General features: G+C 43.6%; 1 protein-coding gene across 12 annotated transcripts in view; it reads left to right on the plus strand.

Annotated features, from left to right (window-relative positions):
- The window catches only part of DNMT3B (DNA methyltransferase 3 beta), a 791643-nt gene that overhangs the window by 304820 nt on the left and 468050 nt on the right, over nucleotides 1-18773 (plus strand). For 4 of the 12 annotated variants that reach the window (XM_078651791.1, XM_078651799.1, XM_078651792.1 and 1 more), the window contains exon 1: nucleotides 9083-9235. The exons of the other annotated variants lie outside the window; for them this stretch is intronic. In XM_078651791.1, coding sequence (XP_078507917.1) covers nucleotides 9185-9235 — 51 coding nt within the window. In that variant the 5' untranslated portion in view covers nucleotides 9083-9184. Of the gene's footprint in view, nucleotides 1-9082; nucleotides 9236-18773 lie in introns of those variants that run through there. 12 annotated transcript variants of the gene reach the window in all.

The following is an 18773-nucleotide window of genomic DNA, read 5'->3' on the forward strand; positions in this document are numbered from 1 at the left end:
TATTTTTTCTCTATCTCTTGGCCAGGCTTGTTCTGGCACTGTTCAGGCTCCCAAGTCCATGGGTTTTGTGTCGCATATTTTTGAATGTATTCTTCCTGTAGATGTCTTTGTTAGATAATGATGCAGGCAGAAGGGGATTGAGGAGGATTTAGGAACCAGAAAGACTTTAGATGGCTGAACCATTGACTGGCCAAGATGATGGTTATCATTTTTTATTATTTTTCTTCCCATGACGTTTCCTTTTATTTTTTATTATTAATAGGAATGCTTTTGTTATTTCATCTTCTGCTTGTCCTTGATCTTTGAAGATTGGTTGTTTCTGTGATGTTATGTTATTTTGTTCTCTTGTATTGATTATGTTCTCAAATAAAACTTTTTTTTTAAAGTGTGGTTCCTGTAGGAACATTGGCACCTGGCCCCAGTATAGTTCTAACTAATTTTGCTGCCCGTCAGTGTAGTTCCATTCTGTGATATAATGTTAAGAACTTCACGCTGGAGACTGTGAAAGCAAAGCAGAGGACCGCCTAATTCCCAGTGGTTGCTGGAGGCTCTAAGGTCAATTGGCCACGGACAAGAACCAAAATCTGTTTTTACAGTTGTCCATTGACCCAACCACCATCCTTGTGCCTGGGTTATTCTGAAGTAGTATTAGCCTAATCATGTGGTAAATATTCGAGGTAGGCCCATCATTCATTCTTACAGGGCCTCATATCCCCCACATTTACTCCCTACAGTATTTCTTGGGCCTGTATTATCTCAGTTTGTGGGCCTGTGTAGGAATGCAGCACTGTTGGGATCGGGTACCATGTTCTCACTGGAATATTGTTCTTTACTTGGCCATCTGGTCCAGCAAAAAAGTGGAGAGCTCTGTGAACTATGAGAATGAGTACCATGGCTTCACTCAAGACTTCGTAGCCCCGGGGATTTTTTTCAAAAATCTCTTTCAATCGATGCTTCATGTCCCTTGTACCAATTATGCTAGTACTTTTGGCCCTAATTTCACTGCTTCTTCCTGAAAATCATTCTTCTCCACAGGCTCTAGGCAGTGCCATCACTTTCACCACCATCAACTGGCACTCACCACTGAAGACATTCATGTTTATGTTATGTTATGTTAAATTGCTTATATAAGGCGTGCATTTACCCAAAAAGGGTTTCCTAGCCTCAGCCAGAGGATGAAACAGAGCATGGAATTATTGGTTAAATAGCCAGGTTTTTAAATTCTTGCGAAAACTTAGGAAATTTGTTTATAGGGGAAGAGATACAGGCAAAGTATTCCACAAGGTGGGACCGAGAAAGGCAAAGGAGCCGCCTCCCATCCGAGAGAGTCTAATCCTGGGAACTAAAAAATTTCCCTGAGCGGCGGAACGCAGTTGTCGTGAAGGATAGTAAGGTTGGGCCAGGGCCTGCAGATACAAGGGAGCAGTGCCGGCTTTGATCTTAAATAAAAGGCTCAACGTTTTAAACTTAACACGACTTTCCACTTTCAACCAATGGAGATCACGTAAGTAGCTGGTGGTTGAGGTGAATTCGGGAATTCGGCATATTAATCTTGCTGCTGCGTTTTGCACTACCAGTAGCTTCCGCTCTATATCTTTGTTGGCCCCTAGATAGAGAATGTTGCCATAGTCCATTCTCGTGGTCACAAGTGCCTGGACCACTGTTTTTTGGGTGGAGAAGACAACTTTTCTCAGCCACTTCAAATTGTGAATCAGGTAGCTGCCACTTTTACTACTTGCTGTCTCATGGACAGCCGATCATCAACAATGAAGCCCAAATTACGGACTTGTTGAGTGGGCTGAGGTGCAATACCCAATTCAGTGGGCCAGTGACGGGGGCCCCATAGTTCTTTGTTATTCCCAAAGACAAGGACCTCGGTCTTGTCGCCATTAAGTTTAAGCATGTTTGTTTGCATCCATGCTGCCACTTTCCTTAAGCCGTCTTAAAGAGCTGACGGACCGGCCATCCTCTCAGAAGAAAGAGGAAAGATGATCTGGGAATCATCTGCGTAAGAGAAGAGAGATAGCCCAGCCTCTTCTACAATAGTCACCAATGCTTTAACATAAATATTAAAAAGTAGAGGACTAAGAATAGCGCCCTGAGTGACTCCACAATCAGATGAGTAAAGTTTCGATGTGGCGTCAACAGAAAAAATTTGAAAAGTGCGGTTGGTCAAAAAAGATATCAACCATTTCAGAGCTAGACCAGGGATGCCGAGAGATTGAAGGGACCGTATTAACACGGTGTGGGACACCGTGTCAAAGCAGCACTCAGATCGAGTAATATGAGGGCTACTGTGTCCCCCGTATCCAAGCGGTGTCTCAGCCTCTCCGTCACGCCTAACAGAGTTGTCTCTGTTGAAAAACCGGCTCTAAAACCGGACTGAGAATCATGTAAACATGTGGAAGATTCGACGAACTGTGTAAGTTGGTAATTTATATGGTTTTCCATAACATTTGAGTAAATCGGAAGAAGAGAAATAGGTTTGAAATTGGAAAATTGGGCAGGGTCAGCGTTGGCTTTCTTCAAGAGCGGAAGAATCATTGCATGCTTCCACTCTGGTGGGACAGTTGCTTCCTGTATAGAGGCGTTAAGAAGATTCATAATTAGTTCAAGGAAACGTGTATCAAGTTGTTTCATCACCCTAGAGGGTAAAAGATCCTGAGGTGAGCCTGAATTTATGCTGCCCAGGATTTTAGTGAATGAGTTCATATCTAGTAATGACCAGAATTGCAGTTTATTAGTGGGTTCTATCCTGTCGGTAGATTCGGGATTCAGACTCTGTTGCATAGTCATAGCTGTCGAAGAGCCACTCAACGTGGAGTGAATGTTTTTGACTTTGTTCACAAAGAAATTGGCAAGATCATTACATTGTGAATCATCTAAAGCCGGGGGCATTGGTTGAGTGTCAGAACCTGAAAGTTTTTTAACCATTGAAAACAATGTTCGCGAACAGTTCTGAGCATTGGAAATAGTAAGTGCAACGTAGCTTGCACGTGTTTCTTTGCAAAGCGACTGATATTTTTTAAGGCATTTTTGTATTTTATTTTGGACTCAGTGGTATAATTTCTCCTCCAGTGTCTTTCTAAGTTTTTACATTTGCTCTTTTCTTCTTTTAATTGCTCCGTGAACCAAGGGGCAGGGGAACGGTGGTTATATGATTTTTTTATTAGAAATCGGAAGGCAATTCTCGATTGCTTTAAGAATCCAGCTTTGAATTGCGTCTAAAGAAGAGGTCGAGACATGGGGAATAGCAGGAAAACTGTTAGAAAGAAGCTTATTAAAGGCGTTCATATCCAATTTACTCCAGTTTCTAGATGCCTGCTGTAAGCCAGAAATCGTTATGGGCAGATTGATTGGATCAGTGCAATGAAATTTGATTGCATAATGATCTGACCAACATAAAGGAAGAGATGGTGAGCATTGGATATCAGACAAGTTGGAAAAAATAGGGTCCAATAAGTGACCTGCCTTGTGAGGAGGGCCTGTGTTACACAGCGGCAAGTTCATTGCTGCGAGATCAGAAATCCGCATGCAGCTGGTAGGGCATGAAGAGTTATCCAAATGCATGTTAAGGTCGCCCACAATGGTGAAGTTAGCCGCCTTAAGCAGATGTGAAGAAATTAATTTTGGAAATGAAGCCACCCAAGAAGTAGGAGAGCCAGGGGGCGATAAACAAGCATGCCGGATAAAGTAAACTGAGGGGTCAACACGAGTTTAAAAAGGCCTACTTCATAGCCCTTGAAAGCGTGTGCATCTAGTTTGCATGAGTATGATTTTTTTTAAACTATAGCAATATCACCCCCTGTCTTAAGTTCCCTATCAACCCTAACTATAGCATAGTTGGGAGGGAGGGAAGAGGCTACATCTGGGCCTGAACTCGCATGCAGCCATGTGACCCGTCTTAGATTGCTTCGAAGCGGTCGCTCCCCACGCTCCCTGACCATCCTGAATCTGTACCGCTGGTATCGTAACGCTTGCTGCTAAATTGCAATTTTCATTTGAGCCCTCCCCACCCACCTCCGCCTCACACAGAACCACCTCTCCTTCAGAAAACAACTTAAAACTTGGATATTTGATAAATAAAGGTCCCCCCCCTCCCTCAAGCGCCTTGAGACCCTCTGGGTGAGTAGTGCGCTATACAAATTTAAACTTGACTTGACTTGACTTTCTGTTAGAAACATAGCACCAGGTAGTTCGCTACTTACTAGGTCAAATATATCCAGTTTGTGTTTAGGAAAGGAGTGGCAATTAATATTCCAGGAAGTAAAAGTCCTGTTAATAGATTCGCCGCCGGTGGGGGAACAGTTATTGTGTAGAAGGGGACCATTTGCGATGTGCTCCCCATTAGGACATGATTTATCAAATCTAAAGTTGCAACAATTGCATTTCGCAGACTCATTCAAAGGATCAAGGCACTCCCATTTAGATTGAGGAAGGCCACTATAGTTTAGTAGCTGCGCAGGTGTATATCTTATTGGGACACAGTCTTTTAATACATTTTGAACAGGGATTGGTCCCGAAGGGCCCGGACGGGTGCAGACAGGCTTGCCTTTGGTGCGCCCCCTTCGCGCGTCCGCTGCACGTTCTGTGGTGCATCCGGTTTTATCGTGGGAGGTAGGGGCCGCTCGAACGCCGACCTCCTTGCGACCGGAAGTGGTGTGACGTGACGAAAGTCCCTCCACAACAATCGGGATATACCCGGGGTGGACCGGGGACTGACAGTCAGGTAAGTGCAAGTTACAATAGTTTTAAAAGCAATGCGGCGAAAAAGCAGTCATTCATTCAAAATAAAATAAGAAACTCAGGCAAGATATTGCAAGAAGATTTTAAAAAGTATGTTAACCCCCTCTGGCTAGGAGCAGCGAGCACCTTAGTCTTTTTGTGCGCGTCCGCTGCGCGTTCTGTGGTGCATCCGGTTTTATCGCGGGAGGTAGGGGCCGCTCGAACGCCAACCTCCTCGCGACCGGAAGTGGTGTGACGTGAAGAAAATCCCTCCACAACAATCGGGATATACCCGCGGTGGACCAGGGACCGACACTCAGGTAAGTGCAAGTGACAATAGTTTTAAAAGCAATGCGGCGAAAAAGTAGTCATTCATTTTAAAATAAAATAAGCAACTCAGGCAAGATATCGCTAAAAGATTTTAAAAAGTATGTTAACCCCCTCTGGCTAGGAGCAGCGAGCACCTTAGTCTTTGGATTTCCAGTGTTTTTTTCAAGCGCCGTGTGTCAGAATATCAAGGACCAACATACTGATCTGTCAGAGTGGCAAAAATATCAACTATTGCATTGTTATGAAGGTAGGTAGGCAATATGAGGTGCAAGCTGCAGTGGCCTCTTACGCGAGGCCTGGCATTTAATGTTTTTTACAAATTAAGCACTGCCTGTACATACTTACCTTCACAGTGTTGTTAGTAGTTGATGTTTTTCTCAAAATATTATGGCAGGTCCGTATTAAAGTCTTGAAATTTTGATAGAAAGGCAATGTGTGTGCAAAAGATGTCTGTGGAAGACTGTGACAAAGTGAGGAGGTTTGGATAGAAACTATCCAGCCTTATTTGTTTACTTGTTGTGATCATGGGCTGTTCTAGGCAAAGCTGTTTGCAGATCCCAGAATTCTCGGACATGGTAGTGCCTGATGTTATGTTGGTGGTGCGTTGGCCTGGGCCAACGAACCCTGCATCTATGTGTGGCAGAGTATCTTACATTTTTTGCGGGCTCTGTAAGGAAGCTGATACGGTTTCTGTAGCACTGAAATGACCTAGATGTGGTAGGTGGCAACATTCAGTCCAGCCATTTATTTGGTATTCAGGGAGGCAATACAGAGATTGTTACTGTATTCAGGGTTGGAGTTGACTTTTAGACCAGATGCAGGACAGTGGAGTTATGAGGCTTATAAAAGAGGTTTTCTGAGTTGGTAGATGTGGAAGAGTGTTCTGTTTCTGATAGATTTAAGTGAGCTCTGTTAAGGTCGTCATTTAAGGTAGACCGTGAAGTATTTGTTGGAGGATTGTGGGGCGCATGTGCATTGATGAAAGTGGAGTAGGTGATGTTAGGGAAGTGGAAAATATGCCTTTATTCCACTTCTTCACTTTATAGGAGCTAGGCACTTGGCTTTTTGAGTGGAGTAGTCTTGGGACTGGCGTCTTTGAGGTATATATTATAATATGGTTGACACACATGTGGAAGTTTGGCCCAAATTGCTAAGAAGGTCAAGAACATTTGCATGTAAATTTTGAAAAATAAGTGGAATACGGGGGCACCCTAAGTGACTGGTGTAAATTTCAGGATGTAGGTAAAATTGTTAGTTCTGTCAAGGGGGAGCAAATCAGGCTAGAATGTCCTAATTTTAGCATTAGCATTGTAGAGGTTCATATCTCATCAGTGTCCTTAGAATGAAGGGTGGAAATGTTTTTTCAGGTACGGTATTGGGTGAGGATTGGATGAAAGAAGAGATGGTGTTGAAGCATTGACCTCGATCAATCTTAAAATAGCTTTGTTTTGGCTGTTTTTTTGCCAACTGAGTAGCTGGGGTATTCCAGGAAGGATGAGTTACAGTTGTGGGGGGACGGAGGGGTGGTCGCAGGAAAACTCTGATGACCTGGTGTATACAGCTTTTATTCAAGTGGATGATAGCTGTCGAGACCAGAAATTCTGAGGGAGTGTGGGTTCTTGATTGGGCAAACAAGACCTCTACCATCTGAGTGTGGTGGGGTGAGGGGGCATTACTTTAAACAGACTGAGAAGATGTGAGGGGGTCTTATAGGGTTGTTGGGAGTGATAGCACAGCATGGTTTTGATAGAGGAGTTGAGTGAGTTGTTGAATTTGAGAAACAGGGTGTGATAGTTACTAGTAAAGGAAGGGTGGTGATGTTGTGCGATGCTTTATTTATGTCTGCTATCTGTCTTCAGCAATGTCACACAGTTGTGTGCTTTGAAGCAATATATACGTTGTTGATCTGTACTGTAGGGGAAGAGTTGCTGTTGGGATTGAGTCAGGTTTTGTCCACTTGCAATCCAAATCGACATCTGTGATGGCTTTGCAGGCAAGTGGCATGTGAGTGTGGGTTTCCAAATGGGACAGATATGAGTAGTGTGAATGAAAGGAATGGGGAAGCTGCGGGCTTTGAGGCCCAAAGCTGATGTGGCGCTGAGCTTTGCTAGAGCGTAAGAGGTTCATTCTAGCTTTTTGAAGTGCAGGGGTGGGGCTGTGCTGTATAGATGTCCCTGTTGGTGTCAATGAGTACTATGTACATATTAAGGAAGCTGGTGGTGGTGCGTACAAGGTGATAATAGGACAGCGTCAAAAGACAGTTAGGGGTGGCCCTCACAATGGACCTTCTTAGAGGGTTGCTGCTGGTGTTCTTTATTGAGGTTTCTAATGGCCAGTTACATTTGGGCAAGGCCTATTCCCTAAATGGATCAAGACGGTAGCCCACTTTGCGTACTTCTCACCACTCCATTGTTGCAGCGGCTACATTGCTCTTGAAAGGGAATCTACGGCCTAGCTGGTGACTATGGGTTGCATTAAAGAACAATGTTCGCTTCCGGGTTGTCCTACACTGCCCCATGTTTTTAGTAGTTACAGGGCGGGTGGATTAATTTCTATATTTTCCAAGAATGGCGTCATTTCCTAGCCTACAACAATCTTTTTTTTTTACTCGACCAAACGTGCAGGGAAACATCATTTACTACGAAGCAAATAACACGCATAACGTTTACCACGCGTCACTCACCACGCAAAGGTCTTTCCCACGCGTAAGACTTCAACGACCGTCTTTACCACGCGAGTGGTATTCCTTCCTGTCGTCGTTCTGCAAGTACGATCTGCGTTGGCTTTGGGGGGCTGGGGGGAGGGGGGGATTAAGGGGCTGGGGGGGGGACTGGGGGGAGGCTAGGGGGGGTTGGGGGGGGTTCCCCCCCCAAAAAAAAAAACCAAGCGGATATTAATAAATAAATAAGAAGAACATTTCAAAAACGTAAAAAAAAACGCTCTACAATGCCTCAAAACGCTGAAGGAAAAGAGCACGTCATAATAGAAGTCCGTTATCAGTTTTGATAGACGTGTTTTGACGCTTGTTTCCGTGGTCGGTGGAAGAAAGGGCTGATGGTGAAAGACGTACAGGGGTAAGATATAAATCAAAACTTTGTAAATTAGGGTATTAATTAAGCGCATTATGAAAAAAATAAAAATATAATGTAAGGGAATCTGTTTATTATTGTTTAAAACATCGATCTTTTCCTTCGTACTGCATGTAGCCTATCAGTATCATTATGTAAATGTAAATGGGACGTCAGATGTTTCGTAACGTTATGATTGCGGAGTAAAAACATGCGTTGTCAAATGCTGCGTGCAAAAGACACATGCGAAGTAAAATTCGCGTGGTAAAGGCATGCGTGGAACTTGAAATCGTTGAATAATCATATATTCACATACATCGATTAGATTTTTTGTTGTACGGTATTGTCATCTCGGGCGTCTCTGGTGACTTTAACAACCCTCTCGGCTTTTTTCTTGGTTTGTTATTACGTGACCTAAAAACTCCATAGCATCGTAGGACCAGAATACACGGTTCCCCGTTATGTATCCTGAATCGTTTTAAATCTAGCTAGGCCATTTGCACAGGCCATTTAGTCGCTGTACCTGCCTCATTGTTCAGCTGGTTTATAGTTGGTTAACGAGTTGTAACCATTAACCAAGTGTCTACATTTCTTGCCTTTCTGGGCGCTCAAGTGACCTGTGTGGCGCCCTCTCAAGGCTAAGTATTACTGACATTGTGCAGAGCCCTGCGCCTGAACCGGCCTAGTCGGCGCACGGCAAAAAAAAATCATTAATAAATAAATAAACCCGTGGTGGGGGCAGCCAGCCAGCCCTCCCCGTCCCCACCCCCCGAGGCTTGCACCGTTGTACGGAGAGGGGGATGAGGCGCCTGGCTGGAAACCTGTGCGGGTTGTATAGGCTGTGGGTGTAACGCGCTGAGCAGAAAGAAAACCGAGCCCAGAGTGCGGGGAGGAGGGATGGTGAGGGGGGGAGAGGAAGGGGTTGGGGGAGGGGAAGAGAGAAAGGAGAGAGAGGGGCTCTGGAAGGAAACTGCACAGTGAGGAAGTGAGAGGAGGTTCACCCGCACACAAAGACAAGCCCCTCTCGGCTGCCGCCCCCCTAAACAGGTGCCCCCGTGGACATGCCCCTGAGAACAGAGCAGCACTGTGAGACCCCGCAGCCGGGACTGCAGGTACGGGAGCCCCCTGCGGCCTAACGCCGGGTTGTATGTTGCGCCAGCTGGAGCATCTGTGCGGCTTTTGTTTATGCTGTCTCTTCACGCAAGCGGGTTGATTGTTGTCGTTTCGGAGCGCTTCTGCCGGTTCGGGACTCCCTTTGCCGGCAGAAGTAACTTCCTCGCTTTCGCTTTCCTTTGCTTTTTTTTTGTTACTCTTTCTGCAGCCGTTTGTGGTTTTTCTGCGTTGCGCCCTGAGCATTTTAGATTCAACCGAGAGGCTGGCAGCGCTCAGTGTGTTCAGCTTCTGCAGCTGTGCTCTGTGTTCAGCCGGCAGGTCACAGGTTCGAACCCAGCCTTCCCTGTTAAGTCTTCAGTGGTCACATTTGACAGGTCTTTCTTTGACGTGCAGCAAGAGGGTGCCCGGCACATAGCATATTCCATCCCGTGGCAGTCTGTGTGGGGTGTCGGGTAGGAGAGTGGATCTTAACTTTCATTATTTTGTACATTTCAATTTTGCGGTTCACTTCAGTGTGACTTGGGATGTACGTTGGCAAAAAGGCGCCTCTGGTATCTGGAGTGAAGCCAGCACCCCCTCGCACTCTTTTTAAGTACCTTTGTGGTAAATTACAATATGGTTCTGGTGAGGATCCAAGTCAGGGCTGTCTCTTCTGGTGCGGGAAACCACTGCTATTTTGTAGAGGTTTTATAATGGGGGTAGGGTAGGCAATCCTTTTTTGGCAGCCCTATGACTGCACTATCCATTCCCTACCTCATACACAAACAATAACGTGTCACTAAGTAACCAAAAGGTTCAATAGTAAAGGTGAAACTAGTAAGAGCTGAAGCCGGCACTGTATAGGAAAGAAACATGCAGTGGAGTGTTCTGTTTTTTCACTTCTGCCACGCAGGTGGCATTCAGAAAGTTTACTTGGGTGTTTAATCCTTTCATACCCACCATTCCCCACTGACTTGGAATCTGTCTCATGCTTTCTCTCCCCATTAAACTCAGTCTCCACATTATGATAGCCTTGCAATGCATCCAGGCTACTCTCGTGTGAGGTTGAGCTTTAACTAGTGGTGACAGATGGAGTTGCCGCTCTGCAACATTTGTTATAAGTAGGCTGGTGGCTGACTCATAGGCAGGCGTACAGCATGCTGGCTGCCAGCAACAATAGTGCTGGACAGTGTGGCGTGGGCCCCTTTTGTACCGAGTACTCTACATACTTGCAGAAGCAGCACAAGTATGTTGCCATGCAGTTTCACAGGGGAAGCCTAGCTCACGTTGGGGGAACATCTCTCCTCACCCAGTGATCCTCGTAGGCTTGCTGTCTCTCTATCTGATTTATTCTTGTACGCTAACTTGATTGTTCTGTTGTGTCTCCATCAACATGTAAAGATCCTTCAGTCTACTCTTTCATTCCCTTACCAACGTGGGCCCGGGATCCTTTTGTTCTCTTTCCCCATAAGCTGCCGCCCGCACGTTACCTACTCCTATTTGAATCCCTGGGATTCCCTTTGCCTTGCCCCTACCACTTCTCTATACTTTATCTCGATTGGTTAACACTGTCCAGGCTCACAAGTCCGAATAGTTTGCTTATTGGTGGTCTAACTTCTAGAAAACAAGTGCTGTCCGGTGCTGTGTTCTATGTACTCCTCTACCTTATATACTCCATGTCATCCTCGGTCCCTCTTACAACTCTTCATCCACCTTACCTCCACCTTCTATATTGCTAGGTTGCCGAAGTTCCACATTCTGACAACTTCATAGTTTATCTCATAAGTGATATCTGAACTTTTTATGTGAAAACAATGGTTAGTGAAGTCTCATGTATCTGGAGAGCTATCATATAAGGTCCACTCAAGTAGTTTAGGAATTCTGCAGTTATTTAATTATCAATAAAGACACAACCAGCCAATACGTGTTTTGTCACTATGGGAAGTATCCTGTGACTTCTTCAGGGCTGTATGGGCAAGCGTGAAAGTCTCTGAGAAATCGCTTCGCCAGTGAACCAGGGCCTACAGCTCGCTTAGCACACACGCTACAGTATTGTTGAAGTGGCGGACCCGCCACTCAACTTGACTGCAGGTACTTACTTTTAGCTGCAGGAACTTACTTTCGGGGATCTCCGTCACATCGGAGCGTCCGCTTTACTTTTTAACACTGCCAAGGATTAATCCGTTATCTTTACCAGACCGTCCGGGTCGGAATTATCACTGGCGGAGCGATTTCTCAGAGACTCTCACGCTTGTCCATGCAGCCCTGAAGAAGTCACGGGATACTTCCCATAGTGACAAAACACGTGTTGGCGGGTTGTGTCTTTAACTATAATAATTAAATAACTGTAGAATTCCTAAACTACTTGAGTGGACCTTATAGGATAACTCTACAGATACATGAGACTTCACTAACCATTGTTTTCACCCTGTAACGCGTGCCCAGGACTTTTGCTTTTCTGAAACTTGTGCGGGTTCTACCCACACACATAAAGGCGTTATAGGGTAACTCCCCTTACCTGGTTGCACTGTGTTACAATATAACACACATACATTACGCACACACAGCAAGGCGCTGAACTTTTTATGTAATAAACTGAAATAGATTTTATGAATGTTTCGGGTTCCTCATTTTAATGGCAATACTTGTGAGAATAATCCAGCCTGATCCCGGGAGCAGCCTGCAGCAGTCCTTTATAGAGAATTACTCCAGTGAACACATTTAACACACTAGAGATAGTTCTTTTTGTTGTTACCAGAAATTACTCTGTTCTAAAACAACTTGTGGGATAAAATTGAGAAGTATTCACATATTGTTCCAACTGTTAATCAGCTATACATATTTCCATATGATAAACAAGACAGTCATTGGACATCCATTGTGTCTTGATTCTATTCTTTTTCAATTGTGTAATGTACAAAATCACAGCCAAGACATGTTTTACAGATTTAACCCAGTTTTTTTATAGGCTGTTTCTTATTTCCCAGAAATACAGTAGCTTGTGATAAAACCCTTTTGTTTAGTAAACTCTGGTAACTCTCCATGTCCCAGTTGTTGAACTCTTGGTTACTGATTCCTATGCAAGTAGTAATTGAATATCTCTACCTGTCCAAGTAGTATGAACAGGATTTTCATCCAGATATAGTTAATGGGAAATGCAAATGTTACGGCCTAATCTATTTTTACAGCATCCGAATAACTCACATTTTTGTTGAAGTCAAAACTTTTCATATTCAATGTTTGAGTGTTTAAAGGGTGATTTGGTAGGGTTAAGAATCTCAGATTTTTGGGAGGGATGAGTCGTGCTTGAATGTGGGTTGACCAGAACCTTGCTCACTTCAGCTGCTGTGTTCTTCACTGGTGCTTGTGCGTCGAGGGGAAGTTGATATTGTCGCTGAAGTGGTGACAATTTAAGGAATGTTGTCTTGGTGCTCTTTCTGATCAGAAATTAGGGTATTAGTCTGCTCCATTTGGGAGATGTGGGCTGTGGTTTCTGTGATTGGAAAGCATCCTGGTTCCAGGTCTTAGAACTTAGCGTGGATTCCTGGTGTAGAGGCCCAGTAGGCCTTGTCTGAATATGTTCTGTATGGCATCCAAGTCCTTGGGCGTTTATGCAATCCAGATGATGCACTACATAAAACAGTGCAAGTAGATATCCTTTAAAAGGCTCTAAGAGCTGATAGATGATGTTGCTGCCATACTTACATTTAAATCAAAGCATCCCATGACCTGCTTTGTTGGTCTAGTTCTTTGCTACAGCTGTTTGTTTTGCTCAATCGAGGGTGAAGATGAATATGAGGCTCAGGTATGTGTATGTGTATTTGCTTTTATTCAAAATATTTATTCAGTTTTGAAGTAAAACCATAAATGTACACATAATAAATCCATAATGTATAAAAAATATCTCATCATAACAATATTATGTCTGACATATTAAAACACTAACAATAAATTTAGAGTATAACACAGTTCATTTAAACCTTTCAAAGCTCATCATAGATAAGGTGTATAAAGAAAACAGTATAATTTTGATTTGATTTGATTTTATATATATATATAGCGCAGCATTCACCCCAAGACATCAAGGTGCTAAGAGAAAGGCCATACATACCTACATACCACGGAATCTAGAAAAAAAGCGAAAGAACTCCAGCTCACCGTTCGACTGTGAACAGCCAGGTTTTAAGGGCATTTCTGAATGGGAGCAGAAGGGGGATAGATCTAAGAGCAAGGGGTTCCCTCTTGCTAAAGTGCGCTATGCTATGTGTATTAGGCTTGGGTGATGAACTCTGCTCCGTAAAGAACGCGGAGTTCGCGGAGCAGTGTTTCCTCGTTTGCGCACATCAACTTTAAGTTGGCGAGGGCGAGCGCAGAAAACCTAAACCTAGACCACCTCCCAGAGAGATTTCTCAATGTCGGCGGTCGTGGATGATCATGACCGCTTGCTTTGAGAAATCGTACTTGTGTTGCGGAAGCTACTGCTAGAGTAGAAAATCTACACAAGCGGCAGAAATAAGCAGCTCCCTTTTGCTCCCCATGGTGCCTTTTGCGCAAATTTTCCAGTGCGGGAAAAACACCCAGTGCTAAAAAAAATCAGCGCGAAGAGCACAACCTAACGCACTCCGCCGCATTCGGAACTCCTAGCACGGCAGAGATTTTAGTCACTTTGCTGAGGCCCAGGCCTAAATTGTGTATTCAGTTTGTGAATGCTTATGTCTGGCTGAACTTTGTAGTTGAATTTTAGTTGGTCTTGAAGTAGTTGGGCATTGCATCCAGGGGACCTTTTCAGCCATTGTAGATCGGAAGCTGAACAAGGAGTATAGTTTTGTCAGCGTTCATACAGGAGAGGGCAAAGGACATGACAATATGGGGGTAATTGTGGGATGGCCTCTTAACAGCATTATTTTGGTCAGCTAGTCTTGGTTGACGAGTGTGAGGTCTCAAGATGCATTCATGGTGCACCAGTCTTACTTCTATCAGCTATCTAACACTGTCACTATTTCCAAGCTTTTTAGTTGCCTTTTGATCCTTCCAGACACAATGACATTAGAATCACTGACTGGAGTAGTAGGTGCTATTTTCAAAGCATGAGAGCTGCAACCCATGGCTATAATTCCTGCATGAATGTTCTTTACTCATCATTACATGATGCTGGTCTGTGCCACAGGTGGCCACATAGTTCTACTCTCTTGGGGAGTTACAGGTCTGGACCTGATTAGGATGGGTTCTGTGCCATCTGGACAGGGTGCCAAACTGCAGATGTTTAACCCGCTTAGTTATAGGTACTGTATATTCTTATTTTGGTAATTGTGTAGTGATTTCCTACCTGAATGGTGCTTTCTGTATTGTTGAATAAGTAACTACTCCATTTATATTATTTATATATGGCTTCATTCTCCTATTACTTGGATTCAACAGCACTTCACCATAGGCATACTCCGGAACAAGCACCAGCCTTTTATAGCTGATGCCCACCTGAGGCCTGACAGAACCCCAGAGCAACAACTCAGACCTTTTTAAAGGATCATCTCTGGAGGCTTTGCAGATCAGTGTCTCCCGAGTCCTGGCAGGATCTTCTAATGAGGCCTGCCAGTAGAACATCTCTTTGCCTGCCAGCGAGTTGTCTCCTGAAGTCTGTGAAAAGGGTGTCTCCTGTGCCTCCACAGAGGAATGCTTCCATCTCCGAGTTTATTCTGAGGCCTGGAAGAACATTTACCGATCTATGCCAGAAGGGTGCCTCAACTCCTGCCAGAGCACCTCCCAAAATCTGCATTAACATTTTCCTGAGGCCTACCAAAAAGCATCACTATACTCTAAGCAAAATAATTTCTAGCGGCTGCAATAGGCAGAAAGCTTCTTGCAGGTGGGACCTTGTTGTACCCCAAGGAGACTAGCCAAGTCTGAAAGTGTTTCTAAGGAGGTTATTAAAGGGCTAGCTAAATTGGGTATGGTTAGTAACTTAGCTGTATTTGTACGTCTTTGACTAATAGATTACAGTAATGTAATGTGGCAGATTTAGGGTGCTTGCAATTGGTAATGAAAAGCCACTAATATCATCCTGCCTCAAAAAGAGTGCCGATGTTAAGCATAGAACTGAGTGGTAGACCTTCCTGTCATCGACTTGTCTTGAGCATTTTTGTTGTAAGTCTTTGTGCGAAGGGCACCACCAAAGGAGGGAGGGGTGATCTACCTCTCAGTAAGAATGGTAATCTCAATTGGAATATTAATACTAGAGCAATCTGGTATGGAACTTGCAGAAAGACATAGCACTGACGAAAACCTTGCCAGAGGGAGGAAACAGAAAGGGTTGCAACGCAAAAAACCAGATCCTGAGGTCTGAATATATGCCAAACAAGCAAGAAGAACCTCATCCGAATGGGTAAAAAGCAGTCATAATGGTTTTGCTCAAAAACCAATGAATTGTCATTCATAATGGAACTATAAGTAGGTAATATTCTCTGGGGCATATACCCATATACCTGCTACTGCATGGCAGCTACCATCTTGGTGCCCCCTACATAGTCCCCTAATAATTTTTCAAGCACCAGGGCTTTAACCGAGAAGCATTCGGACATCTTGCAGAGAAAGATAATCCACATATAGCACAAGTGGTCTGTGCACTTGCAGAAGAGCTCTTTACACAATGAGGTGCATGAGTGTATGTAGAAAAATACAAGGACTTTGGGCTGAAGTATATGGGGCACTGAAGAATAGGAGAAATGAGGATGAGCAGGATTTATCAAGCAACTTTGTAATGGAAAAAGTGACTTGTAAATTAATCCAATGTGTACATGTGTCTAATCAATGGAATGTCTTAAACTCTTTTACTACTTTTATCTTTGGTATTCAAGCTGATTGCTATGTTCCTTGCATTCCCTATACTTTTCAGGAAAAATATTACTTCTAATCCCTTTTCGCTATTCTCCTATTTAAGTCGCAAATCATCACTTGTACTTCTAGAGTAATAAGTCAGTGAGGAAGGGCCCCTGCACATGTGGATGTTAGCGCAGAGCTTATACTATATTTTCGGTTTCTGAACTCCAAAGCTGAATCAGCCTTTTTAGCTGTAGCTTCTTTCTGTAGGTGTCAAATAGATATTAGAGGATAGAACAGTCGGAGTGTGTAGGACCATAGTTTTTAGTTTTATTGTTGGAAGTTTGGGGCAATATATAGGTTTTTATTGAGGATGTGGCATTTCTATCACTTTCAAGAAGTCAGTGTTGTGTCCTGAGCGTAGGGATTCAGACCCTAGAATTCTTCTCAATTACCTGTGGCACCATTATGGATGACTTATCTGATCTAGTGCGAATTTAGCAGGACACCTGTGTTTTGTTTTGACACGATGCACATCAGTGCTGCTTTAGAGCCATTGAGATTGAGGAAGCACATAATGCTTTGCATTCTATTAACAGCTTATCAGGGCATTGTGTTGGTTATAGCTTATTTGTATTAAGTAGGGTTTTACAGAGTAGATTCAAAGTGGTTTTGAAGGTTGTGTCTGAGGTAGATTTTATTGAGGGTTGTGTAGCCTAGGAGATACACAATAGATTTATGCATGTGACCTGGCGGGATTGAAATAGTAGGCCTCTTATGTATCAGACCTGATTTCCTCGTTTATTCAATGCTGGATAAAAGCATGGGTTAAGTTCATCATCTCATTCTTTGAAATCACAGTGAAGATCTAATTCTCTACCCTGATTGCTGTTGTCCTGAGAGGATAGAAATAAACATGAGGATTAAGGCACTCAAGCCAAGCGTCCGCAACTGCCAAATACAATTTTCAAAGAAGATGATCCAGAGGCTTTTAAGTATCACCTAGATGCCCTTTTGGTAGGTTTAGTCAGGCTAAGGGTGTAACACTACAGAAGGTATTGATGTATGCAAAACGCTGCAAGTTAATGCAATACAGTCTTTTTTTGTAAACAAATGTTATTGTCATTTTATGAAAACATAATCATTCCACATTAGGAATGGTAATATCTTGCAATAACCATACAGAGTATGTTAATCTGCTAAGTAGTGAAATACATTAGTGAAAAGTATCATCTCTCGTATTAACAATGTGAAGTTCAATTACCAGCCCAACCTCAGGACCTTGGTTCTAGGTAACTGTTGCTCAACACCCACAACAGGCAGCCCCCTTCCTTACATCCAGCCCTTACCATGGTCATGCCCTGTCATATACTGACCCCAATAGAGATGCCAACTCTCAGTTCTATCTTGGGTAGTGTATTACACCAAGTCAGTTGTATATCGTGGTTCTCTGTAAAGTCCCAGCCTCTTAACATGTTGGAATTTACATCTAATGAGGATGCGAGATCCCTTCAGAGGTAAAACAGTTAGGGGGTCTCCGACAATCTCCCAGGTGAAGGTGGATCAGGATTCTGAAAGGCATCTACCAGTGACTCCCAAGCTCGGGCCAGATACAGTGATCCACGGCCCCACTGAGCCTCCCTCAACAACACTGCACACTCATAACTCACCCATCTCTCCAGTTCCCGCTTCCAAACCTCCACTCGAGGGCCCCTCAGAGATTTCCAGTTACGCATAATCTCACTCATTGCTAAAATGAAGGCTAATTCCTGCAACTCGCTTGTCGCCGTATCCCTAGCAGTGTGTGGGTACCAGTTTAGAAGGCAATAGTCAATGTACTGGACTTCTCGCTCAGTGTCTATTGATACATCTCTAGTGATTTCCTCACAATAATGTCCCAGCTCCGGACATGTCCAAAACATATGGTGGAACTCGGTCCCCACCTCTCAACATCTTGGGCATTTTGCACCCTCCACAGCAAAGTGTCTTGCAATCCATCCAAGCATAAGATATGCCCTAAGAGCAATGCAATACAGTCTTGAGGTAACTCAGTCAAGATGAAACAATACATACAAAATTAAGTACTTAATGCCGTTAAAGATGTGAGCAGTTGAGATAAACATAGACCTTTAAAACACAAACTGGTAAAAATCAAAACCATTAAAGTTCTCCATTTGAGAGTAGAACCTAAACACTGTCAAAGAGTAAACCTATAACATAATATCCTTAGAAGAAGTCAGAGTGTTCTCCAGAGGGCACAGGGAGAAAGGGTCTCAATTAGAGCAACTCGAGTGTGCAAGGTCACCTAGCAGTAGAGTCCAGGTAGGCTACTAAGGTATGGAAATGAAAGTGAAAATGTACATTTTATCTGCGTGGGGGAGCTCTGTAAATCCAGGCCTTCACATGTCGGTATGTGCTGTGTCCAGGTCATCCAGCAGTAGAAGCAAGAAATATTTCAGTCACTTTCCTGGAACAAAGCCAATGCTACTCTGAATTCTTTATCCTTTTGGCAAGTTCTCATCGCTGAATCAGTGAGTTGGTGTACAGTTTAACATGTTTATTAAAAACCTATACCTTCATTGGTTGGATTTATGAATACTTGAACCAATGGCAAAATCTCCCTGTCACCATTCCACTTTTACCACAGAGTAGGAGTTAGTCATTCTCACGGGACTGTATAACAACACAGTAGTCTTCAGACCCTATTCCCTACTGACCCATAACGGCTACTTTATTTTATTAAGA

This window comes from Lissotriton helveticus, chromosome 7 (genome assembly GCF_964261635.1).
Source record: "Lissotriton helveticus chromosome 7, aLisHel1.1, whole genome shotgun sequence".
In the NCBI taxonomy this organism is placed as follows: Eukaryota; Metazoa; Chordata; class Amphibia; order Caudata; family Salamandridae; genus Lissotriton; species Lissotriton helveticus.